Below are 27193 nucleotides of genomic sequence, written 5' to 3' on the forward strand. Positions count from 1 at the left end.
TCCAGTGAGCCAATGAGGAGAGAGTGGGGACGGGGCCTAGTGGAGCTCTGCTTGTGAATGGACAAAGTCCATTCACAGGAGAGCGGCTCGGGAGCAAGCCTGCTTGAGTGCCCCATATCAAGAGTCTTACTATTAGGGACACTCAGCAGGGGGGAGGACCCAGGACCACAGGGCCACAGGGGTGAAATCCAAAAATAAAATGATCAGGCCTGTTCTGTGCAAAACCATTGCACAGAGCAGATAAGTATAACATATTTATTTCTGTTTTTTTATTATATTACAAACCTTTAGAATCACTTTAGAGATTGTTTGTGATATGGGTGAACCATGGGAAACTTGTCCTGAATAATGCTGTCATTTGTGACTTCAGCATTATCAGCTCATGCGGGTATATAGATGTTATAAAGAGAAAGCAGTTTTTATACTTTATGATAGTTTTGTGTGCTTAACGAACTACCTAAAGACTTGCCGACCGCCGCAAGTACATTTACTGCGGCAGTCAGCAGCTCCTGGGCAAAACGACGTAGTACTACGTTGCTTGCCCAGGAACCTGTAGGGGATGAGTGCGCGCCGCCAGAGGTGAGCTCCTGCCCCCGCTCGTTCACAGGGATCCCCGCGCTCCCGATCTCCCGCAGGAGAGGGAGAAAGGCAAAATAGGGCCTGGTCTTTGAGCAGCCAAATCCTCCGGGGCTTAAGTGGTTAAAGTGTATGTAACCTATAACAATTAATTTCCTCATTGTGTGCTGCCTTTTGGTCTGGTAATATCAGGGCTAGGATGGGGTAAGGACAGGGGGCTCAGCTGTAAGCAAATTCTGTTTTGCTTGTTTTATTTTGAAATGTCTTAAATATCCTATGCGTAATTTAGGGGGGGGGGGTGAGGGGGGAACAGTTTGACATATTCATTCTGGGCGCTGGGTGACCTTGTCCAACACTGTATACATCGTACTATCTGTAAATGAGAAACATACCCAGTTTACATTTACATTATCTCACAAAAGTGAGTACACCCCTTACATTTTTGTAAAGATTGTATTATATCTTTTCATGTGACAACAAACAAATTACACTTTGCTACAATGTAAAGTAGTGAGTGTACAGCTTGTATAACAGTGTAAATTTGCTGTCCCCTCAAAAAACCTCAACACACAGCCATTATTTTCTAAACCGCTGGCAACAAAAGTGAGTACACCCCTAGGTGAAAATGTCCAAATTGGGCCCAAACTGTCAATATTTTGTGTGGCTACCATTATTTTCCAGCACTTTCCTGTCATACAAAGGGGGTAATCTATTTACTCACATATAGTTGTGGGAAGCAATATATTGGCAGAACCATCAGGACTGCCAGTATTCGAATTGGTGAACATTTGACTAACATATATAAAGGTTTTCCAGGACACAGCGTATCTAAGCATTATGCATCCTGCCATAACAAAGATCCACGAGATATGACCATTACAGTGATGGAAAAATACAATCCCCACTGGCGTGGAAGTAACCTAAAAAGGTCAATTTCCAGAAGAGAAGTCTACTGGATTTATGAAATGAAATGCTTTCGACCTCTAGGTCATAATGTTGAGTGGGATATAAACTCATATATTAACAACAGTTGAGTAGATATACACAATCTTTTTCCTCTTCCTCTCTATCACAAATCTACTCTCAATATCTTGACTTATATATTTATATGATGGGGTTGGGGGGAGATCAGTGTCCCCAGTGGAAGTATCATGCATTTCCCTACCCATCAGCACCTCCTAATCAGGTGCGTTGATGGGGGGTGGGTTGTTTAACCTTTTAATGCATGACCTTCAAAAATGGGATATCATGGTCTCTCTATATCAACCTCCTCATGTTTATTGTTTTTATATCATTTTAATAAAGTTTCAATATTTTAATATATTATATTTATAATGTAAATGTATTAGATTTTAATATGTTATTTAAATCCTTAGATTTTAAAAGGGGATCACTTATTTTAAAGGCTATCCCTGCATATTGGTCACATTTCAAACCCTGTGGAAAACCATGACAGGGTTAAGTTTTGGATGTGTAAGGTAATTTTGCTTCCGGTGCAAAGGTCGCATGAGAGATGTGGATAAAACATGCTAAACAGCTTAGAATAAGAAGAGTACTAAGATTTACATATAGGTCCGCAAAATATATAGAAGTAAGAGAATCTCTATGAGGAATTATTCTAATTCATTGCGGCCACAATCCACGGTATACTTCCTGCTTGTAATGCGAATGACACCGGAAGTAAACTTGCATTCACATGTAAAAGGGCATGAGTGACGGTGCTGACTTCCGTCCTGTCTCCGTGGAAGCCTATTGAGGAGAAACGCCGCGTCAGAAGTAGGAGGAGTCGCGCCGCCACTCTACACACCGTCGGTATCAGGGGAGGACTGGGCCAGGGGGCAGGGGGGCAATTTCCCCCCGGGCCGATTTGATGCCCCGTAAAAAGGCTGCACCGCTTCTGCCACAGACATGCCTAAAGGATTCCTGGTGAAGAGAAGTAAAAAAGTCCCCACTGCTGACCTACTGACTGATGAAGACAAGGACAGAGCGAACCCCCCCCAGCGTGGATGGTGTAAACTGTGTCTGAGCAGAGGCCGGTTCCATGCCCCACTGGAGACTCTCCTCTCCTGGCCAGCCCCAACCTGAGCTGTCCCACCTCCCCCCAACCGCCCCCTGATGGCCAGGTTGGGAAATCGGAGTAGAAAGTACTTGGAGCGGAGCTTCAGCCTGGAATGGGCATCAGGAGGTGGACGGGAAGAGGGAGAGTGAGAGGGGGGCTGCGTCACGGCACTATGGGCCTCTGGTTTGTACTTGCCCCCTGGGCCGAAAGTTGCCAGTCTGCCCCTGGTCGGTATTGTGCTGCAGACAATCCGCGGTATCGTTCGTTAGAGGCATCATTCACAACAGATTTTTGTAAGTGTATTTCCATTTTAATAAATTTTATTCTGGGGATAATGCACTATCTGTGGCCTTCGTTGCTTTTCTTTCACATGGGGAAATGCTGTGGATGGTAAACTGATGACAAGTGCCAGGAGAAACTTCCCATCATTCCAGTTCAGGAAGACAAGGGTCATTGTGTTATGCTCTTTAACTCTTTACATCTGGTAAGGAGCCGTCTGAAATTTTGGTGAAGGGATATTGATTCACCTTAAGCTGTTTGGAGGTGTTATCAGAAGTTTCTGGGTAGCGATCACTTATATATGCCCTTTATAATCTTTATCTGGTAAGAAGCACATTTAGCAGGTGTGGGAAACTGTCACCAATTTGTTACATCACTTCATCACCAGTTCATCTTTCGTTTTCACATCATCACCTGTTGGAGACTGAGTTTTTGCAGCAGAAACATTGAACAGTCTGTGTCATCGGGCTGTAGACTCAGCACATTTTTATTTTTGTAGTTTTTAAATTTTTTTTTTTTTTTTTTGCAAATGTGGCATTGCACTTGGTGGACAATATATTTGAGTTTTGGACAATTTCTTTTGGATTTTTGTGGGTCACAGTGTTGATCGAACATAATTTTTATCTTCACTCATCATTGTTATCACGTGGTGTATGCACATTGCATTTGTTTATGTTTATATGTTTATATTTATGTGAACTCTCAACACATTGTAGCGCACTAATTATTTTTCACAAACATTTATTTCCACACATTGGATCTTGGTAGCAGCACAATTTTAATATCAGCGCACTTTTTTCTATTTTCACTGCCTTAACCCTCTCTGGCATGGAGTTCACCAGAGCTTCACAGTTTGCCACTGGAGTCCTCTTCCACTCCTGTGTGGTAGAGATGGCTTTTCTGGCAGTCTTCCATTGCCTGGATCCAGTCTCGGCTATTGGAGGATGTCTTAAATACTTTCTTGTATATTTTAACATGTGAGTGGAACCTTTATTCTTTTTATAAATTCATGTGATTGCGGTATTACGCTATGGTCTTTTCCATTTTCTGTTTTATATATGGATGCTGTTAACCCGGGGAAAGCTATTGATACAGCCCTTAAATTGGTGGGCTGGACACGCATTTGTTTGCCAGATTTCTGGCAAGTGTACTACCTTAAGGGAGTGGTGGCACTATCTCACACCGCGTGGACGGCAGATGTTATCAAGCATCTTTTGGATTTGATCATATTGCACTTTATGAACTTTTATGAACGTTTTTGAACTGTGTACCACTGGCTATACCTCACCAACACGGGGTTATTGATGTGCCGCATGTCTTCTTCTTTCTTGGGAGTTTGAGCACTTTTATAATTTTATAATTTTTAATGCTGGCCAGCATCAGTGCATTTTTTATTGTATTTTATTTTGTTATTTAGATCAGAGTGTCATTTATTCTGTTGTTTGTAGTATATGCTGAGGCGCTGTGGTAGGATTTATCTATAGGTGGCCAAGATCTGATGTTCCTATTTCTGTGATAATAAAATATTTACAAAAATGTGAGGGGTGTACTCACTTTTGTGAGATACTGTATATAAAAAATGTTCCGCTCCAGAGATATATTTTGTGGGAAACTGCTTCAGAGGGGGTTGTGGAAAGCAAACTCTGCAGGACAACTGTGCTAATGCAGACCTTTTAAAAAGATATAATGTCCCCTCAATGCCTAGCCCGCATCAAACAAAAGAAATAAAAATAAATACACATTAGGGGAAACAAAATAATATAAATTGGCTTCTGTATTGGATGAGCTGCAGTGGCATCAGTTGGCCTTTACACAGGATAAGCAAAGTAAGCTGAAGTTCTCAAATCTTGCAAGAAAATCCTCCTGCACTTTGCAGAAGAACATTGTAGTGGAATAGGGGATTCCAAACCTTTCCAGGATCCCATTGGTGATATAACTTTCACCTAGACACTGGAAGTTGCAGTGCGAGGTACATTTTTTTTTAATATTTAATATTTTTCATTGCTTTAAATTAGCATTTTGGTTTGGGTGGTGGTGGTAGGTAGGCAATAGGTCCAATAAAACATCACTGCAGTTGAAATATTGCAGTAAATAAATATGTGCTTTTAAAATGTGCTGGTGAAATCCAGATAATCTGAGCATTTCATATACTATATAATACAGGTTATCCTATATAACCTTTTAGTTTATATTCTTAACAAAAATACTAATCTATACACACATACAGTATACATATACTTTAGGAAGGCAACAATTAAAAAAAATTGTCAGTTGTTTTAACATTTTCCAATCTATTAAAATATATTTTTGTTTTTATCTGTGCCTTTGTTGGAGAGATTTTCAATCCCTTCTATTCCTAACAAAAAGTATTTTCAATAGGTGCACTGAGAGAAATACAAATTTTACAGAGGATCTAACAGTTCCACTCTATTTAAAGTGGTTTTTAAATCACTATACTTTGATCATGCCATCCCCCTGTTATATAACGGTATGTGTCCTTGTGCCTGTGCTATATGAAAAAAGAAATGCAGATTATACCTTATCTTAGAGCGTCTCGGGGTGCTCACATGACTCCTCAGCTCTCTCCGCTGCCCAGCTTACAGATATAGCGGGCGGGGCCAAGCATTCCTGCTGACTATAGCCGGCAAGGAGGAGAGGAGAGAGGAGAGGGAGCCGAGGAGTCATTTGAGCACTGGAAGACTCTCTGAGATAAGGTATAATCTGCATTTTTTTATCATAGCACAGGGACACATAGCGTTATATAACAGAGGGGATGGCATAATCATAGTATAGATATGAGAGCAGCAGGAGGGGAGGATCGTGGAGTGTACGGAGCTGACAGGCAGGGAGGGGAGGGGGAGGGGGAAGGAGGACACACGAGAACAGAGAGGAGAGCTGCGGATGATGGAGGCACATAAACTGACCACGGTGTCAGGGCTCAGCAGCCTTGATAAACCGTGGTCAGTTTACAGAGGGGAGGATATAGCCATTCAGGATCAGCTAGAGGGCCATATAATAGAGCACAAGCACTGTGTTGTATAACATGCTTTAAGGGAACAGGATCCATTTTTCTTTTTTTCTTTAGGGTAACAAACACTTTAAAGCAAAATGAAAAGTTTTGGTTGGAGTTTGGGTTTAAAATTTAGCTATAAATTGTAATAAATATAATACCTGGGCATGGCTTATTTTGACAGAGACGGGTCTCGGATTCCTCTCCCTGGCAATACAATCCACCATTTGCTGGAGCTGGATTGTCACACAGCCGCATCCGTTTTTGTATTCCTTGACCACAAGTCACACTGCAGGATTGCCATGGCAACCATTCGGAAAATCCACCATGAACTATAAAATAGTTATAAATTATGTTGATGTCTTTTTTTAAATTAAACAATTTTGGTTTCAATGTCAGAGTATGTGCTTATGCATTGATGTATTGAGGCAAGAATGCAGAAAGGATGAAAATCACCTTTAAAAAGGACTCCAAACATATACCTACACCAGCCAGTATGCCAGGAACAAAAGAATTAGATGACACTCCTATTTAGCAAGCCATAACTGCAGAAACCAAGGCTGATGTCTTCACTTAAATTCATATTAAACCTAAAAACAAAAATGTATTATACTGAAACTTACCAAATCTTAGATGTGCTGGATGCATTAATTTTCTTTTTAAGGCTTATTTTCCTTTATTTTCATCTGATGATCCAGCCATTAGGTCTGTTATTTTTCTACTACCTTTAATAGGCCAAATTGTCCAGCAAAACTGGTAGTTAGAGGATCAAAATGAAGCATTTAAACTGACAGGGGTGCTTACAATGGTCAGCTTTTATTACTTTATTTAAAATATTCATCCCAGAAGGAAAATAAAACTGTTGCTGTAACTGCTTAAAAAAATAGTTTGGCTTTAATGTGATAGTCAAGTTCTTCTAAATCTGCTAGTGGATCTAAGACAGGGATATGCAAGCTGTGGCCCTCCAGCTGTTGCAAAACTACAAGTCCCATCATGCCTCTGCCACTGGGTGTCATGCTTGTGGCTGTCAGAGTGTTGCTATGCCTCATGGGACTTGGAGTTCTGCAACATCTGGAGGGCCACAGTTTGCATATCCCTGATCTAAGACTTACACTATATTTCCAAAAGTATTGGGATGCCTACCTTTACACGCACATGAACTTTAATGGCATCCCAGTCTTTATCTGTAGGGTTAAATATTGAGTTGGCCCACCCTTTGCAGCTATACTAGTTTCAACTCTTCTGGGAAGGCTGCCCACAAGGTTTAGGAGTGTGTCTATAGGAATGTTTGACCATTCTTCCAGAAGTGTATTTGTGAGTTCAGGCACTGATGTGGACAAGAAGGCCTGGTTCACAGTCTCCACTCTAATTCATCTCAAAGGTGTTCTATTGGGTTGAGGTCAGACCAATCAAGTTCCTCCACCCCAAACTCACTCATCAATGTCATTATGTACCTTGCTTTGTACACTGGTGCGCAGTCATGTTGGAAGAGGAAGGGGTCATCCCAAAACTGTTCCCACAAAGTTGGGAGCATTAAATTGTCCAAAATGTCTTGGTATGCTGACGCCTTAAGAGTTCCCTTCGCTGCAACTAAGGGACCAAGTCCAACCTCTGAAAAACAACCCCACACCATAATCCCCTCTCCACCAAATGATTTGGACCAGTGCACAAAGCAAGGTCCATAAAGACTTGAATGAGCGAGTTTGTGATGGAGAAACTTGACTGTCCTACACAGAGTCCTGACCCCAACCAGATTGATCACATCTGGGATTAATTAGAATGGAGACTGCATGACACATGTTCTCATCCACAACAGTGCCTGACCTCACAAATGCGCTTCTGGAAGAATGGTCAAACATTCCCATAGACACACTCCTAAACCTTGTGGACACCCTTCCCAGAAGAATTGAAGCTGTTATAGCTGCAAAGGGTTGGCCAACTCAATATTAAATTCTATGTACTAAGATTGGGATGCCCTTAAAGTTTGTGTGTAAAGGCAGGCGTCCCAGTACTTTTGGTAATATAGTGCATGTCTTGCCATATTGAAATAGCTGTTGTCCAAAGGTGTCTCCACAGAAGTGTATTACTGGCCAGATCACCCAGTGAAAGTAAAAGAAACAAAAAACTGCAAAATAAACTAACACAGCCACCACATTTAAAGATTTTGTAAACTGGAATATATATTACATGTTTTGTGTTTAATACAGTTTTAAGTGAGTAAAGCCTCGTACACACGTACCGATCGTCGGCCGTAAAGATTCGGCCGAAGACCGATCGGCCGATTGTAGGCTTGTTAGTATGATGCTTCCGACAGCCGACAGCGCATTTTCGGCCGAACAGAATCTGTTGTGCAGGCATTAAAATTTTTGTAGGCCGACACCAGAACGGCCGATTGTTCGCCAGTCAGTACAGAATTCGGCCGACAATCAGCAGATTTGCAAGACTGGGCATGCTCAGAGAAGAAAAAAGACAAGGAAAGTTTACCATTACATGACATCACTTCTGCAGTCGGCTGTTGTTGGCCGGCAAAATTCGTGTGCAGTCTTTTGCATTTTTCAACAGACACGACAGCCCTGGACAAAAGACGGCCGATCGTTCGGCCGACGATCGGTACGTGTGTATGGGGCTTAAGTCTTACCAGGGTGTCCTTGAGGACTGTCCATCAGGCAAGGCCAATTACTAACCAGCTGAGCCTTAGTACTGATTTGGCTAAGATAATGCATGGTAATGCGCCACTTATTAATAATGAATGCCAGTTATGTGCATGAATGACACATTGAAAGGAAACAGCAGTGAAAGTGTAAAACTGTTGTATGTGGAAGTGACCTGGCAATTCAGGTGAAAACAACTTAGAGTTCCCAATAAGTATATTAAGCTGAGGGCCGATTACCCTTCCCACATTTTTAACTAAAATGTAATATTGAGTGCACTATCGAGTGCACTATAATTATTTTTATGTTGTTTTAGCTTTTTCTTTTCGAGTGAATGGCTTTTTGTAGTGAACACAGTTCTAATAGCCTGATCAAATTTAGTAATTTACTTGCCCGCATTTTACTATTAATATGCTAAATAAATTATTTAAAAACTGACCACTTTTAATAGGAAAAATAATGACTGTTTAGCTAGGTAACTGTATGATCTTTCCGATTAATAACATTGGCAAGGCTGGTATAATGTACTTAAATAAAATAAAACAACATGTGCTGATATCTGTGAAAAAATGACAGCTTTATATTTACCAAAAAAACGTAAACAACACTCAGGCTATTAAGTGTTATTTAGATCACCTTAAGTGCCGGTTCACATTTATGCGATGCGTGAAGGCTGCGAATTCACAGCCTGTTCCCGCATTGCAAACGCACCCCTGGCAGTTCACACTGCCATATGCGATACGCTGGGGATGTCAATATAATCTTAACGACACCCCCAGTTTGATCGCATATCGCAGTGCGATCTTACAGTTCGCACAGGATCGGATCGCACAAGTGTGAACCACTGTGCGATCCGATCCTGATGCGGCTGCAAAAAAGGGTCCTGTGCGTCTTTGCTGCGGGTGCAGTGCGAATTTAGCCATACAAAGTGTATGGCTAAACTCGCACCGCACAGCCGATCGCATGTAATGAAGGAGCATTACATGCTATCGCCGCAGCCGCACTAGTGTGAACGGGCACTTAAGCATTATTTAGATCATCAAAACAACATCAGTACAATAAAGTGCTCAAAGTGCAAAAAATGCAAATTTCAATATTGTAGTGTGCCCATAAAAATTCATAAACAGTGCTCAAAAAAGTGTTCACAAAATCTACATTCAAAGTGTCCTCCTGATCCTGAATGCTCACTTCTTGTGATCAAGAAAACGTGCCAACTCTTCAACATATGCTCCTTCACTCCCTTCAAAGTGTCCACTTGTCGGAACTAGTCGACCCCTTACAACTAATCATTTCAGCTCCGGAAGGTTTTACCCCCATTTTTTTGCGATACAGCATTGCGTTATTTTAACTGACAATTGCACAGTCATGCAAAGCTGCACCCAAATAATAAATGAATAGTGCTTTCTTTTGGTGGTATTTGAACAGCTCTGAAGTTTTTATTGTTTGCGCTATAAACATAATAAAAAACATATAGAGAATTTTGAAAAAAAAAAAACAATATTTTTTGCTTTCTGCTATAAAAAACATCCAATAAAAAATGTAAAAAAAATCTAATTTCTTCATCAGTTTAGGTCAGTATGTATTCTGCTACATATTTTTGGTAAAAAAAATCCCAATAAGTGTATATTGATTGTTTTGCGCAAAAGTTATCACGTCTACAAACTGCGGGATATTTTTATGGTGTGTATTACTAGTAATAGCGGCGATCAGCAATTTTTAGCAGGACTGCGATATTGCGGCAGATAAATCGGACACCTAACTGATACTTGTGACACTTTTTTGGGGACCAGTGACATTATTAAAGTGATCAGTGCTAAAAAATATGCACTGTTACTGTACTAATGACACTGGCAGGGAAGGGGTAACATCAGAGGAGGTCAAAAGGTTAAATTGTCTTTAGGGGGGGGCTTGCTAACGGTGTGGGGGTTGCTCTAACTGGAGGAAGGCAGAGATCTGTGTTCCTGCTAAGCAGAAACAGAAGATCTCTATATTCTCCCCTGTCAGAATGGCAATCTGCCTTGTTTACATAGGCAGACCTCCGTTTTGCCTCTCTCGGGAACTATTGTGGGTGGCCGGCGGACATTCGGCAGTGTGCACGTGCACCCAAGTGGCTTTTGCACAAAATGACCTACAGGTACGTGATTTTGCACAATAGAGCTGACCTGCCACAGTAAATGTACATTAGGTGGTGGTGAAGGTGGTGAAATTAGTAGGTGAAACAGTGCTCTATAGGTCTCTCCAAAATGCTCTTCCAGCCACCACAGGAAACATAAATATATAACCCTAGTAGGCTTTAATGCACCTTGATTTACTCAGGAGTTATAGAAAACACAAACCAGAAATACCATTATCGCATAACTCTTTATTAAATATGGCCATGAAACCACAAAAACATGTTGTAAACATGATATGTGCCTAAACTGGCCAGTGTGCAGTGTTGAAGAGTTGACACTTTTTTTGATTAGTAAAAGGTTTGTGATGAAAATTTGAATGCTGATTGTTTGGACACTCTTCTTAAGCACTGTTTATGTTTTTTTTTTTTGTGGATACAGTATTGAAATTTACATTTTTTTGCATATGCATTTGGTTGGAGTGTGTCATATTTAAATGTGTGCACTTTGAGCATTTTATTTGTATTGATGTTGTTTTTATGATCTAAATAACACTTTACGGTGATTCAGATTCAGAATACATTATTAAACCCAAAGGGAAATGATTGAAACACATGCCATACTCAACAAAGACAACACAAGATCACAACAATGAACAGAACAAGACGCAAAGAGACAGCAAAATTCCCAATAACAGACATTAGCACCAAATAAAATAAATTAAAACTACACTCTAATAAACCATCCATACAATTAAAATACAACATAAAATAAATAACATGGTTTAAAAAATAACAGAAAATCAAACTACCATTCTAACCGATCTAAATAACACCTAATATTCTGAGCGCTGTTCACATTTTTTGTAAATACAGTAAAACCTTGGATTGCGAGCATAATTCATTCCGGAAACATACTTGTAATCCAAATCATTCGTATATCAAAGTGAATTTCCACATAAGAAATAATAGAAACTCAGATGATTCATTCCACAAGCATTTATTCATAAGTCCTTCAGATTATAGTCCAAATAAAATGATTAAAGCAATGTGATTGTGTAACCATAAAATGTCCTTTCACAAATGGCAGCCTCTACAAGGGGATTAGAAGCAAAATCCAGCAGGAAGAACAGAGTATAAAAGAGAAGAGAGGAGCTACTACGTGTAGCAATATGGTTACATTTAATAAAGGACGTATAACATTTAGCAACTCATATGGTTGATGATTAAAAGAGGCACATCTAAGTATGCAGGTATCAAGGGTAAATCTGTCCACATAGACTATCCTCCGCACCGCCGGATCTCACTGCTGTCACTCAGTCGTGACCGGGAAGACTACCCTGCAGTAGAGCAATCTGAAAGCAAGGCTTGACGTGCTCATGGAGCACAGTGTGGAAGGGATGACGCCGATGGTGGTGCGGAGGATGGTCTATGTGGACAGCTTTAACCCTGGATAACTGCATACTATTTTAGTCATCAACCATGTGAGTTGCCAAATGTTGTACCTTCATTAAATGGAACCATATTGCTACACTTAGAGGCATCTCTCTTCTATTTTATACTCTGTACCTCCTGATGGATTTTGCTTCTAATCTTCTTGTAGAGGCTGCCGTTTGTGGAGGGACTCCTGTCCTTTATACTAAGTTGTGACCGGACGCTACTTGGTTATCAAGACATCGCTTGTTTATGAAGTCAAAATTTATAAAAGAAAAATTAGCTTGTCTTGCAAAACACTCTCAGACCAAGTTACTCTCAATCCAAGGTTTTACTGTATAAGGCTAGTATAATACTGGCACAACATTTGTGTTATATATTGCATGTGCTATTTAATTCTCATACCTTGAACAATGAAAGAAGACTTAGCCACAGCTGATCCCATGACATTTGTAGCCCTGCATTCATACACTGATGTATCTTCTTTACGAACAGCAACTATGTGCAGAGATTTATTTGGCAATATTGAGAAACGGCTATCCCCAGAAATAGGACGAGCAAGACGAGACCAAACAATGTCAGGCCGTGGTTCTCCTTCTGCTTGACAATTCAAAACCACAGATGTACCAGCATTCACTGTCATGTCAACTGGCGGAATCTTTATAATGGGAGGTTCTGTAAAGTAAATAAATAAAGAATCAGAATTGTACACTGGTGACAGCAGGCCTGACAGACACTCAGAACACTGTTTTATCATAATTAGTTTAGGAAAAAGCAAAAAATGTATTTCTATTAACCATTTAAATTGTTTTAAGTGTAAATAAAGCTAACACTGTCAGGATCTTTTCTGTTACCTCCATCCCACTGGGTAGATTTCCTCTTACTTACTGTCCTAGAGATGCAGGAGGAAATAAGTAGAGATCTCTCAACAATGAATTGAGGTCCCATGTTGGAGAGTTGTTGTGACGGAACGACTTTGGCACCCCGCTTGGATGCTTTCCTCTGCCAAACAGTTCCTCCTGCCCTCTGAACTGTTCAGAGCAGACTGAAAGCTAATACCAGCCCTTTTTAACCCAAGCATCATACACAGACAAGATGTTGGGATAGAACCAAAGGAATGACTGTTTATTGAACAGAAATACCGGTTTTTTTTATACATTTCAAAATTAGATCAGTCACCAACAATAAAACCAACAATAATATGAACAATAAAACCAAATATTTATCCAAAACATCACACAATGGTTTAGATAATGAGTGTACTCAAGGCTAATTCCATCATAGATAACTCCAAGAGTTAGCCAAGTTAGCCAACAGACAGAAACAACAGGTGACTCAATTAATTTAATTAACAATGGGAATGCACACAATGGAAGAAAGACACTTAACACATAACACCTTAAACAGATTTTATCAGGAGGCCTCCTTTTAGCTGATGATATTAACATCTGCTCTGAGTATCACAATCGAAAGCAGTCATTGCTGGTTTGGGTGTAGGGCCCCAAATATGTATAGGGGTCCTCCAGTTCCCAGAGTCTGTGTGTTTTGGGGAAACATAGACTTGAATCAGAAGCAAGACCACTCCAAGGTTCTCCAAGGCACACACCTCCCAAAGAGTCCCTAAGAGCAAGTGCCCATAGTCAGTTGGCAAGAGGATAGTTTGCAGTCCCCTCCAAAAGACTCTGTCCTGGTTGGGTCTGTCACATTTGCATATGAACAGGTCCCCCTAATGGATGATTTTGCCTTTACGACTTCCTATTCATAAGTCTGTTGTCATAGCTTGAGAAGACTCATTACAAAGAGTAGCATCTGTGCCTTATGTCTGAGGGAATGGGCTCTATATTTCATAAGCATTATATTTGTGCTACATATATAAGCTCAACATTGAAACAGTAAAAAATTATTCAGAAATGACTTACCCAATCTATATGTTGGATGATCCCTGTGTTGGATCATATTTAGACTTAGTAAACTATATAATAAGCACTTTTTTGGATTGAGTCCTCCCAAGTTATGCCCGACTTATGAATAAAAAGATGTTTTTTTTATGCTTTTGCCTAGTGCTGGCAGTCTGGGAAAGTCATCTGTTATCAAATGGATTACTCCTGCATATAATATTTACAGCATGTAGGGCTCTGATTCCTTTTTAAAAGTTTTTTTGAGGAATGAAATGTGGATTGGCATATGAAATATTAAAATAGCATACATTTAAAATCTGTTACGTTTGTTTCCTAATTTTATATGTACGTTTAATACACACACATCTCTATTCTTGTACAATTGAAAATATGTGAGATTTTTCAATCACAAAGATGTGTCTCTATGAAAGTATTGTAGAAATCTCATGAGATCGGTGAAATCTAGTGAGTTGTCATGGACCATCTTTAGATATGCAGCAGAACAGTAGCTTTGTTTGTAAGCTAAATTCTTCATATACTCATATGGACAATGCAGCAGGTTGTAACATCTCACCTCTGCTGCATAGGGTTGATATCATTTGGTGGAGAATCAATCCCTGCCTCCCCTTGACTATTATTAAACAAGTCTTCAGCAGAATTCATCTCAACTAACACAACATTTTCTGTTATATTTTACTAATTATTTAGGCAACTTATCATTCAGCTAGTTCTATGGTAAAATAACTTACTTTGCAGGGACAGTGTTACTGTGTGTCCCATTGTTCCAGCATCATTTGTAGCTATACATATATAATCACCAATGTCTTCATTCTGTACAGTGACAGAAACAGTTACTAAAAATAGTAGTGACATGCATATTACACACTTTAACAGGGTAAGAAAACAAATATAAGTGAAAAATGGATAGAAAACTGTGACAGTACTCTATGGCAAGAAAAGAACACAAGTAGTACGGTAGATATGTACATGTTACAAGTGCAGGAAGAAGATTTTCTGGCCACTGCTGTAAAATAATTTTCCTGTCAAGTTCTTAGGAAGACATATTAAATATATTGGAAAAATACCACTCACGCCAACCAAACTATACTGTGGAAAAAATTATAGCAGTGTAAACTCAAAACCTAAAATTAATGATAAAGACTGCCACTACTACAACCCCAAAAGGTAAGGAAAAAAAAGAAGTATAGTCAAGCAACTATTAGCAGTGCAATTCCTCAATAAATAGACATAATCATTTGTGAACTATTGTGATAAAGAATTCATGAATAAAGTACTCAAGTGCAATAATACTTTTGTCATTATAAATAAAGAAAAAACGGTGCAATATCATTCCAAGCATATATAATGTCCAAAATAAAGTGCAAAAAAATAGTCCAAGTGTGTGGAGGTGCTTCTACAATAAATGCTATATCCTTTGATTCCAAAACAGCATAAATTCTTCTCAAAAGAGCAAAGTGCTATTAGCCAAGTTCAACGGTGATGGGGACACCCTCCGTGTGATAGGAGATTGGGAAAAATTCAAACTCACCAGATGTTGTTGATCTTTTTTACCTTATGGCAAATAAAGATCAAATAATGCTTGAGAGATCCCTGTGATCTCTGGTCCACCAGCGGGTGTATGTTTTGTGGAGCATGATCCTAGATGTGGATATTTGGAAACACAAGAGACGGACTCCTCATAGTATAGTGGTATTTAAAATTTTCGGTTTTTATTTCCAGGTTGAAAAACAGGACAACAAATTGCTCTGTGTCCAGCCTGGGGCTTCCCGTGTGGGTTGCCTGCACACTATTCGGGGAGCCGAATGCCTGCCTGGAACGCACGCCACAAAAGGAAGTACCCCCACACGGGAAGGCCAAGGCTGGACACAGAGCAATTTTTTGTCCATCTTTCTTGTCCTGTTTTTCAACCTAGAAATAAACAACAAAGATTTTAAAGAACACTACAATATGAGGAGTCCATCTCTTGTGTTTCCAAATATCCACATCTAGGATCATCCTCCACAAAACACGCAATGGCTGGTGAACCAGAGATCACGGGGATCTCTTAAGCGCTATTTGATATTTATCTGCCATAAGTTAAAAAAGATCAACACCATTTGGTGAGTTTGAATTCTTCCCAATCTCCTATCACACGGAAGGTGTCACCATCACTGTTGAACTTGGCTAATAGCATTTTGCACTTTTGAGAATAATTTATGCTGTTTTGGAATCAAAGGAAATAGCATTTATTGTAGAAGCCCCTCCACACACATGGGCTATTTTTTTTAACTTTATTTTGGACATTATATATGCTTGGAATGATATTGCACCATTTTTTCTTTATTTATAATGAATGTAAGTATTATTGCACTTGAGCACTTTATTCATGATTTTTTTTATCACAATAGTTCACAAATGATTATGTCTATTTATTGAGGAATTGCGCTGCTAATAGTTGAATGACTATACATCTTTTTATTCCTTACCTTAGGGAGACATGTTGAGATATATGCGCTACCTATAGGAGGCAGAATATTTAGAATGATTGCTCCTCCCCTAAGGTATTTATTTCTGCACTAGGTTCTAGCTCTTCAGTCTGTAGCAAAGCAGGAGAAGAGGGAACCCTAAGACCTCATAGTTCACATTTACCAACATTTAGGTGCATTCCATTTAGCTGGGATTATAAATAATAGAACTCTGTGTGTCCAAGGGCAGATTAGATACCCTGAATGTGTCTAAATGCATGTAAATGAATGTAAACACTTGTAAACGCAGGTACATTTAAATGTAGGAGAACCTGATCTGGAAAGCATGAGGTTTGTTTATACATCCCAGATGATTTCTCCTCAATTTAAAAATAAACCAAATTCAGGAGACTAGTGTAAATGTATCCTAAAAATGATGATCAAGAATGTGAATGAAACAAAGCAGATCGGTGTTTAATAAAAATAACAGTAGCAACATGGAAGCAAGAGATTTAGGCAACAATATAACTGAAAAAAAAAGGCATTAAAACCAAAGATGGAAGAAATGTTCCCAAACTGATGTAAAATAAACATGCTTTACAGTGAGTACAAAGCATGGCTTGGATAAGTACTAAAAATTGTGGAGAAATTGAAAATGAAGGAGGCCTGCTACATGTCAGACCAGTCATTCAAAGCCTCCTGCAAAATATTATATATTTTTTTTTATATATATATATATATATATATATATATATATATATATATATATATATATATATATATATATATAAAAGGTGTTTTGCCTGAGGCAGCCAGGGTATGGAGGGTAAAATGGGGACTAGGATAGGCAGGGGCAAATAGAAAAATGAGAACTAAGGCTTAGGCCTCATGCACACTGGACGTTTTTACAGTTGCTGTTCTTGGCATCAGACGTTTTTTTTCTGCAACCAGTAAACTCCCCAGCATGTTACCCTATGTCTCCATGCACACATAGACTGTTATCAGCAGTTTTTGGCTAGGGCGTTTTCTGGCTGGAGAAAACCCCAGAAGTAGTGGGACTTAAAAGGCGTTTTTCAGTTGTAAAAACGCTCTAACTCTGATAAAAGCTTAAAAATGCCACAAAATGCCAAAAAAACATGCTATTTGACGTTTATCAACATTTTGAGCGACAAGCTTCTGTGGGAGTATAGTTTTGCTAAAAAAAAAAAAGCTAAAAAACGCTACAGCTGAAAAAAAGCTAGAAAAGCGCTGAAAAATGCTGAAAAACGCTACTACTGCAAAAAGGCCGAAAAACTCATTCTTCAGCTAAAGCTTCCTATTTACATTTTGATAACATCCAGTGTATATGAGGCCTTAAAGGTAAGCTAGGAAGTGATAGGCTCTACATTGTAATAAATGGTTAAATAGAATGACTTATTGGTTAAGCTACCAGGTTTGTGACCTTAGCATCAGCCAACAAAAAAGCTTAATACATTTTATGTCAAGTGAAAGTGGATTGTAAAAAGCAAGAATATTTTTCAACCCTAGAAACCTTTCACGTAGACTGAAAAATAAAGGTAAAAAAAAGCAACATATATAAAAGTAAAATTAAATAATTTGAAGAAATATTAAAAACCTACAAGATCTACTATTATCTTAAAGACTGAAGATCTGGTGCCTAGTGTTGCAGTACACCTTATAGGCTCTAACTACCTATAGACAGGAAATATACACCATGGGTTATGCTGTGTCTTCTAATAAATTATATTCTTGTAGAAGAATAGCTATGAAGTTGTGGGTAGATTAGCTGCAAGCTGACTTACTGTTGTGTTGTAAATTGCAAGAGAGCCATTATTGAACTGTTTAAATCGCCTATTAAAAAGGATTTCATTTTCTTTCTTACTCCACTGAATTCTAGGAATAGGATTCCCTTGTACTATACAATTTAAGATAATGCTGCCTCCTAGTGCTGCAGTCTGATTGGTGTGGTGGAACCCGACAAGAACAGGAGGCTCTGATGGGGAAAAAAAAAAAACAATACTTGGTTAGTAAATGTAAAAAAACATGTATGTTATGTGAATATTTATCAAATGTTTGAGTGCTTTATTTTACTCAATATCTACCTTTTACAAAAACGTTCACTGTAGTATTGATTGATGCAACTATATTTTCTGCTATGCAAGTATAGGTGCCACCATCCTCTTTTGAAACCCTCTCAATTATAAGATCATTCAGATATTTAGATTGCCCAATCTGCCCTGTGGGATAAAGAATAGTAGAATACATCATCACATACTATACAATATCTCTTTGCTTTTGAGCCTACACACTATACAGTTTTGAAACATAGAGGCAGTTAGGCCATTACCTTTAGGGCTCTTACACACAGAGTGCTGCCTGCATGAATCAGCAGTGGATTTGTGAGCGAAGACTAATGGAAGTCAATTTTTTTACGTTTATGCCTATTCGATTTGTGTCTGGCAGACATTACAGCTCTATGGGCGACTGGGTGTAAATGGACTCTGCTGTCCATTTACATTAGGCTACTTCTGATCCATCACATTTAGGTCTAGAAAAACAGAAAAGGATGTAGTCTTCTTCTGTTTTTTTTTTCCAGACTTAGAAGTACTTGGAGGTAGGCCGGTGTGAACGGACACAAGTCCCTTTTCATCCCTCTGTCTATTGAGCTGCATGGAATTTGCAATCAGCTCCACCTGAAAAACTGACCTGATTGTAAAAGCCCTTGTGAAAGGGCCCTTAAAGTAATTGAATCCAGACTATGATGGCAACGTCTAAGAAAGGAAACTTATTATGTAATAAGATTTACATGAATCATGATATATTGCAAAGACTGTACTCCTAAAAACCTTCTTGTACAAGTGTGAACAAAAAAACTTTTTGGAAATGAAATGAAACTTTACTTGCAGTGAATAAAGGAGACAAAACTAAATAAAAAGAGAAAAAAAGAAACAGAGGGCCTAAACAGCATCAGGGATAAATCAGGGATAAATAGTGAACTCTTGCATGAGTGTAGGGATGTATGGAAATATAGCAAACGCGATTCCTGCTCCAATCTAGCAAATCACACTGTGAACTTCAATGCGTATCGTTTTCGGGTGTTTTTTGGGTTTTTTTTTTTTTTGGCTTTTTTCCAGGCGTTTTTTCTGCCTTTTTTTTTTTAGGCTTTTTTCAGGCTTTTTTCCGGTGTTTTTTTGCAGGGGTTTGGAGGCAGGCAGTGACATCTAACAAAAATGCTTGCAATCTGCCAAAAAAGAAGCTCATGTACTTTTTTGAGCTTCAGGCGTTTTGCTTCAGGTGACAAAACGCTCAGATGTGAACAGGGGCTATTGAAATGAATGGGATTTTGCTTGTTGGGTGTTTTGAGACTTCAGAGATGTGCGTTTTATGAGCTGAAATACGCTCAGGTGTGAACAGGGTCTCAGTGGCTCAGATGTTCTAAAGTCATACACAGATAGGCAATTACCATGGTTAGCAATGGTAGCCTCCATGATTCTTCTCCATATTATGTCATCACATGACGTTTGTACATCAAAATCAAAACAGAAACTTTTTGGGGCATTTTAACATTTGCTGTGCATATGATTTACAATAATTTATCAAAAAGGTCAAATAAATTAAACTGAAATTTTGATGCAATTACCGCTCCTCCTAATTCATGCTGCTGGTTAGTCATCACAGATTCAGCAAAGACAGATTTATGTTTTAAGCTATCACTTAATTAAATTATTTTTAATAATTGTGGAACATTGAGCAAAAGCAACCTGCAAGATTGTGTAAAATGTAACAGCTCCTGTTAGTTATACTTACCAGGTGTTGATTTATGCTTAAATGTCCATGTTATCTGGGGGCGAGGGTTTCCTGTCACTTTACATGTTAATCTCAGTTTTTCTCCTGTATTCAATGATACATCTGAAGGCAGTTCTGTAAAGGATGGACCATACTGGATAGTGATACTAACTGTGTGAGAATCCTTCCCAACAATATTACTGGCAGTACAGGTATAATTACCCATATCATGATGCTGTACAAAGAAAAAGTGATTGTACTATAAGTATACCTTTGCATTTAGAGTCATATTTGCAATCTATGGTATGTACCATTATTATTTTATTTGATTCAGAATATTTTTTCAAATAAGTGACTGCTTCTGGCCGCATACTTCTGTTTGTAAACAAAGCAACTGGGGATTCCTTTCATTTAAATAAGACCCTTATCCTAGATGAGGTTCTTTTTATAGATGGTAATTGGAGACCCCACACAACAGGCTGTGTTATTCCTTTGACACAGGCCATTTCAGAAATGACTCCTATACTGGGTTTCCCTCATTACTTTCTGACCTTTGCGAAAAACATCTCACATTCCTCCTCAAAACTAGCAAATACAAACTCAAAGACTTTTTATCCTCCATGAGTGTTGTAAATTCAAGGTATGATGGATCCCCTTTGGACACCTGGAGAGCAATTATTGTTTTTTTTCCAAAATGCTACCTGTCTAACCAAAACGATCCTCTTTTGGGAGTTAATGTACGTAAACAGGTACTTTGAGGCACACACTTTCACAAAGTTATTACTATCTCACCTCACCTCTAAAAGACTGTACCCCCACTTTATTTTCATATATGGGAAAGGGATCTGAATGTGTCTTTTGCTTTCCAACAAATATAGGATATTCTTTACATTGTCCATCATTCCTCTATAGCTATCATATTTTAAGAGTCTGGTTATATGTCCAATATCGTCATGGATCTTCAATTAGTGTATAAAAAGTTTACTAAAGTGATCACATCACAGCAAAGAATTGCAACATTTCAGGCCCACGCAGGACCTCTCTATCAGGTATTTAAATTCCAAAATATTGCAATTCTTTGCTGCGATGTAATGACAGTGATCACTTTATAACACTTTTTGGACGCTATGGGGTTGATTTACTAAAACTGGAGAGTGCAAAATCTAGTGCGGGTCTGGATTTGAGGATATGCAATTTTTTGTCCAAGGTTGAAGCCCCTTTGATTTCAGGGGAAAGATCTAATTCTGAAAATGACTGATATCAATCTGATACCCAGTACAATAACTGTAGTATTTTAATAGTCTGCCTAGGAATAAATACAAAAAGGTCCCTAACTATACATCTGCTAAACTTATAGTTTTTCAAAATAAATTAGTTAAAAACTATATAAGATTTAACAATATGTTCAAAACATCAACAGGGAAGATTTAGGGGGGCATGGTACTGCTAGATAGAGGTCTCCTATTTATAGATCTCTGTCACCGTGGAATTAACCATAAACAAGGAAATGCTGAAATATTGGACCAAATCCAAAGAGTGAAAGCAACAGCTTTGACTGACCTCCCACCCCATCAGCCCCACCCCTGCTGGGGAGGTTTAACCTCACTTCCTGTCAGGACAAGAAAAAAAAAATTAAATAGAATGAGAAAAGGTTAGAACTTTTAATAATATTTAAATTGCTATTTTATCCCTCATTGCTTGTCCAGGGGTCACAGGGACAGGAAGTGAAGTGAAAAGCTCCCAAAAAGATCACAGATGGAATAAAAATGGACAAAATATGAAATCTTCATAGGGAATCATGTTATAAAGAGACCTTTTTTGGTCTTGCTTATGGTCACAGTATTGGAAGTGAACATAGGATAGAATAAGAATAGATGTTAATAAATTTGCCCTATAGTGTTTTAATAAAGCATGTGATACTTGTTTACAACTGCAAAAAGTTTTAAATGGAAATACTATTACCTCTGCTTGATGCAAATTTAAATCCCCAGATTTAGTCACAGCATATCTTTCACTGTTATCTGCTATAGGAACATTGTTCTTTGTCCAGGCTATTGCTGGAGTAGGAATTCCATATGCCTTACAAGGAATAGTAATTGGAAAACTTTGTATCACAAATAACTCTTTCGTTTTTTTTAGAATCTGAGGAGGAACTAAGAATGAGACAGAAAAAAAAATGCAAGGAAGAAATATATAAACAATCTGAAAATATACATGAACAAAGAAATATACAATTCAAATTATTGAATGACAATATAAATGGCCAAAGGCAAAGCCTGTTAGTGTATTTATTGGGGTTAAAATCCACATTTTTTGTTATGCTACCATATATACTCATTGGATTCAAGCACAGCAACAGTTTGACATAATGTTCTGGATGGAACTGGATGCTTAGTTTGCAATTTTATTTAATGTATGTAAAATTTAAAAAGATTTACAATAGGACATACAATTTTAAAGTTATGAAAGATTATTTGTACAACAGATTATTCATTAAAATGTAGTCTTTTAGACCAGTGATGGACACACTAACCAAAGGGCAACTACTACTCAAGTGCAAACACTTGTTCACTATGTATTGATGGGCCTGTATTTGCCAGAGGGCTCTTATTGCAGTCTACACAAAATGTTGGTCCACTCTGGTTTTAGGCAATAATTATTATCCTCATTTAAGCATACCTACCTAAAACCGATAGATTTATACTGGAGCTCACAGATCCCACTGCATTTTCTGCTGTACATGTGTATAGACCTGCATCATCAGGCTGTGCATATCCTATTTGAAGGGCTCCAGTGCCAATTATTCTCTGTACAGCTGATTTAGCAAGAGGTACTCCATTTTTATGCCAAGCAATCTCTGGCATTGGGTTGCCAAAGGCCTCACAGATCATTGTGACCGGTTCATCCACTACAACTGTGTATTCTTTCTTATGTGGTTTTATTAAAGGTGGCTCTAGTAAAACAAACAAAAACAAAATAAACATTTTAACTATATGAAAGGGCTAGTAAATAGCAGAAAGTAATATTCAGAATCTTATGATCTATTATAGTAAAATATTACTATGTGCAGAAATAATTATAGTTATTATTGTTTTATTGTTACTGGAAAGCTTAAGGAACCTTTAAAGATTGAGAAACATGGCCTAGTCTGACTGCCTCATTATAGTGAAAACTGAAAAAAAGAGCTCATTCCAATGTATAGTATGCTACATGCCCCTCACTTAGTTTCCTATTAATAATAGAAGGCTTTAAAAAAAAAAAAAATAATAGATTATTCTAGTGCCTAACATATAAGGCGGAAACTGTTTAATAACTATATAAGTCAACATTCCATTCTCAGCATGAAAACATTTGTTCTAACAACTGGCTATAACTTTGTAACTGAAAAAGTCATGTGATGCACTTGCCACCGGCTCAAACTTTATGTTGCAAACATCTGAACTAATATACCACAGCAGTCTTCTAGAAATGATTTAAAATGCTGCAAAGTAACATTTTATAGAAATAAATACTTGTTATTTCATACAAGATATACTCACTACTGCTACTGTAATATTTTATAAGCAACTTACCAAGAACTTTCAGTTTTATCTTCCCCAGTGCTGTTCCAGCTGGATTTTGGGCAATGCAAGTATAAGTACCACCATCTTCTTGTGTAACATATGCAATATTAAGGTTGCCATTAGAAAACATAGTATAATGACCTCCTATCAAAAAAAGAAAAAAAATTCACATAACATTAAAACAGCGATAGTAAAAAAAAATCATAAAACTAAAAACGATTTAGGTGTAGATGCACGTGTCACCTGTTTTGATACCAACACCTTCCTTTTGCCATGTGATAGTGGGTGACGGTGTCCCAAGTGCTTCACATGAAAGTGTGATGGAGTTGTTTACTGTGGCTTCAAAGTAATCACCATGGCTGTGTATAACAGGAACCTCTAATTCAGGAAACATAATGGAAAATAGATAAAATTAGGTGCTTCCAAAGACACAGTATGTGAGTGTTCAGGGGTGGTGACACTGAAGATATTATCAGTCTCTTATTATCAGAAGATCTACAGCACTGAGCGCTATCTTGCAACCACTACAAGCAAGTGTTCCTCTGGCTTAACATTGTTTTTGTATTAAAAAAAAAAGTGTGCAACTGCCTCAGTTAAGTAAATCTAAGGAGAGGAATACAGAACTGAAAGATACATTTTACAAGTTGGATACAATGAGCCCATGATTCTTCCAAAATCCAATGCAATCTTATTTTTCACAAAGTTTCTTTATATATAAAAATCAAACAGTACAGTAGGTCAGCTACTTTTTCCTACACAACTCTGGGGGTAAACTAAGCACCTACATACTGTCCTACAAAATATTTTATAAACAATTCTCACTATGTACATTTTCCATGTTGTTAGAATTATGGGTTAACATCAATAATTTATTTACCAACCTTGAACATAGAGATTTATATGAATCTCAGCAGAGCCAACCTCATTTACTGCATTGCAAGTGTATCTTCCAGTATGGGTTAAGTCCGTACGTGGTATTTCAATACTTCCTAAAATGTAATTACAGAATTTAAATTGAGTGTCTGAATAATTGTTGGAATATTCATTTCACACTTGATCATTCTGGACTTCAGCTGTAACTTAAATACTCAGAAACAAATTACATAAACTAGTAAACTATGAGCATATTTGTTTCCTTTTCAGTTTTAGAACATCACATATTTGGGTGTCATTTACCAAAGATGATCATAATAATTGTTGCCAATTTTTAAAAATAAATATGTTATTAAATACTCTCTATATCTACATCTACACATGCTTTTAAACTACAATGTCTTCAATATGCCAATAGGACAGATTTATATGCCCAGAGGACCAAATGTAAGAACCTGGACAGAGTGGTAGGCTTAAAGTGGGAATAGGTCTCAGCCAGCAAACCTATTTGTCAGAATGCAAATAAGAAGCCCATTACGAAGTTCACATAGGAAACAGTAAATAATAGAGTAGTGACCTTATTTGCAAATTGGAGGCTACTTTAAAACCTGTTTTTTATGAAACACAAAACAAAATTACCAGAACTCAATATCTTGTAACTTTCTCCAACAGCTGGAAGGCGAATTCCATCCTTCAACCAATGAACTACAGGCTGTGGAACACCATATGTAGTACAAGGAATTATGGTTGATGAGAATTTATTAATAAATATATTTGTTACTTCATCAGCGATGGATGGTGGCACTAAAGATTAATTCAAAGACAAATAAATGAGTTTTACATCTGGATATTTATATAATCACCAAAGTAGTATTAAGCTAAACAAAAATAAGACAAAATAATGTTTTAACATTTTATCATAGCTATCAGACAACACTCTAATCCAAATTATTAAATAAAAAAAGCAACCTTTTTCCTGCCATGGGAATTATAAACACTGCTGTAACCACTTCTGGACCAGAAGATTTTTCCCCTTAATGACCTGGCCATTTTTTGTGATTTGGCACCGAGTTACTTTAACAGACAATTTCACGGTCGTGTGACGCTATAGCCCAAAAAAAATTATGTCCTTTTTTCCCACAAATAGAGCTTTAATTTGGTGTTATTTGATCACCTGTGTGATTTTTATTTTTTGCGCTATAAACAAAAAAATAGGGACAATTCTGAAAAAGCAAAACAATATTTTTCACTTTCTCCTATATAACATTCCCAAAAAATAAATAAATAAAATGTTTTCATCATTTTAGGCCAATTTGTATCCTGCTACATATTTTTGAAAAAAAAAATCCCAATTAGCATATTTTGATTGGTTTGCACAAAAGTTATCCCGTCTACAAACTAGGGGAAATATTTATGTAATTTTTATTTATTTATTTTTTCTTTACTAGTAATGGCGGTGATCAGCGATTTCTACTGCGACATTGCGGTGGACAGATCGGACACCTAACTGACATTTTTGACACTTTTGGGGGGACCAGTGACATAACTACAGTAATCAGTGCTAAAAATAAGCATTGACACTGTATTAATGACACTGGCAGGGAAGGGGTAACCCAGGGGTGTTAAGTGTGAGCCTAGGGGGTGTTTTCTAACTGTGGGGGGGTGGGCTTGTAATATAAACACAGAGATCTGTGTCCCTAAATAGCAAGAACACAGGGGCTATGTGTTGATAGCAGAGAGATCAACAGTCTGCTGTATTTACAACAGCAGACCACCATTCTCTCTTCACTGGGAGCGATTGCGGGTGGCCGGTGGCAATTGCAGCTGCCGGCCCCACTAGCGAGTGGGCACGGGTGCGCGCCTTCAGCAGTGCGCATGCACCCACAGGGTTGCTCCCGCGAACTGCCTTACAGGTACGCTGATTCGCAGAAACCTGCCTCAGTATAACTACGGCAGCTGGTCGGCAAGTGGTTTAAATAAATGTCTCCCATTACCTCTGATTTTGTAATGTTATTTAGACATGCTGTATCTTGCCAAAGTAAGACAACACAAAGTCAACTGCAGAGCAACAGGTGAAGTAACTATAGCTAAATAATCATTTTATCAACTACAAGAATGTAAGGAAAAGGGGACAGGAGTTTCAAGGCCCCCCTTTTCCCTCATGGGATCACCACAGCTCAGGGTTTCAAGTATCCCCTACAGGTAAGGGCGTGGTTAAGGGGAGTCTGTTACCTGATAGGTAGGAAGCTTTAGAAGCAGGTAGAATTTTCTAGAAGCCCCTTGAGTGTTAATAAAAGGGGCTCTCTGACTGGAATTTTTGCCAGTCACCGTGGAAAGAACACGCTGAGGAGCTCACCCACCCTCCCCCTCCCCTTTGTCGTGGCCTTTATAATGTGGTGGGTCACCTTTCGTTGGAAAGGGGTGCAGTGAAATTAATAAAGTTATGTGGTAATTCAGCTTGAGCTGTAATAGCTGAGTTGGAATTTATG

General features: G+C 38.2%; 1 protein-coding gene across 1 annotated transcript in view; it reads right to left on the bottom strand.

The window, feature by feature from the left end:
* The window catches only part of HMCN1 (hemicentin 1), a 452754-nt gene that overhangs the window by 93133 nt on the left and 332428 nt on the right, over window positions 1–27193 (bottom strand). The window contains exons 77-88 of the mRNA XM_082265585.1: window positions 25344–25508; window positions 24713–24820; window positions 24075–24209; window positions 23841–23975; window positions 22952–23221; window positions 22231–22421; window positions 20290–20503; window positions 18585–18719; window positions 18285–18475; window positions 14767–14848; window positions 12525–12794; window positions 6086–6256 (exon numbers count right to left, since the gene is read on the bottom strand). Of these exons, the coding sequence (XP_082121711.1) occupies window positions 6086–6256; window positions 12525–12794; window positions 14767–14848; window positions 18285–18475; window positions 18585–18719; window positions 20290–20503; window positions 22231–22421; window positions 22952–23221; window positions 23841–23975; window positions 24075–24209; window positions 24713–24820; window positions 25344–25508 (2067 nt within the window). The remainder of the gene's footprint in view (window positions 1–6085; window positions 6257–12524; window positions 12795–14766; window positions 14849–18284; window positions 18476–18584; window positions 18720–20289; window positions 20504–22230; window positions 22422–22951; window positions 23222–23840; window positions 23976–24074; window positions 24210–24712; window positions 24821–25343; window positions 25509–27193) is intronic.

This window comes from Pelophylax lessonae (assembly GCF_965119305.1).
Source record: "Pelophylax lessonae genome assembly, chromosome: 8".
In the NCBI taxonomy this organism is placed as follows: Eukaryota; Metazoa; Chordata; class Amphibia; order Anura; family Ranidae; genus Pelophylax; species Pelophylax lessonae.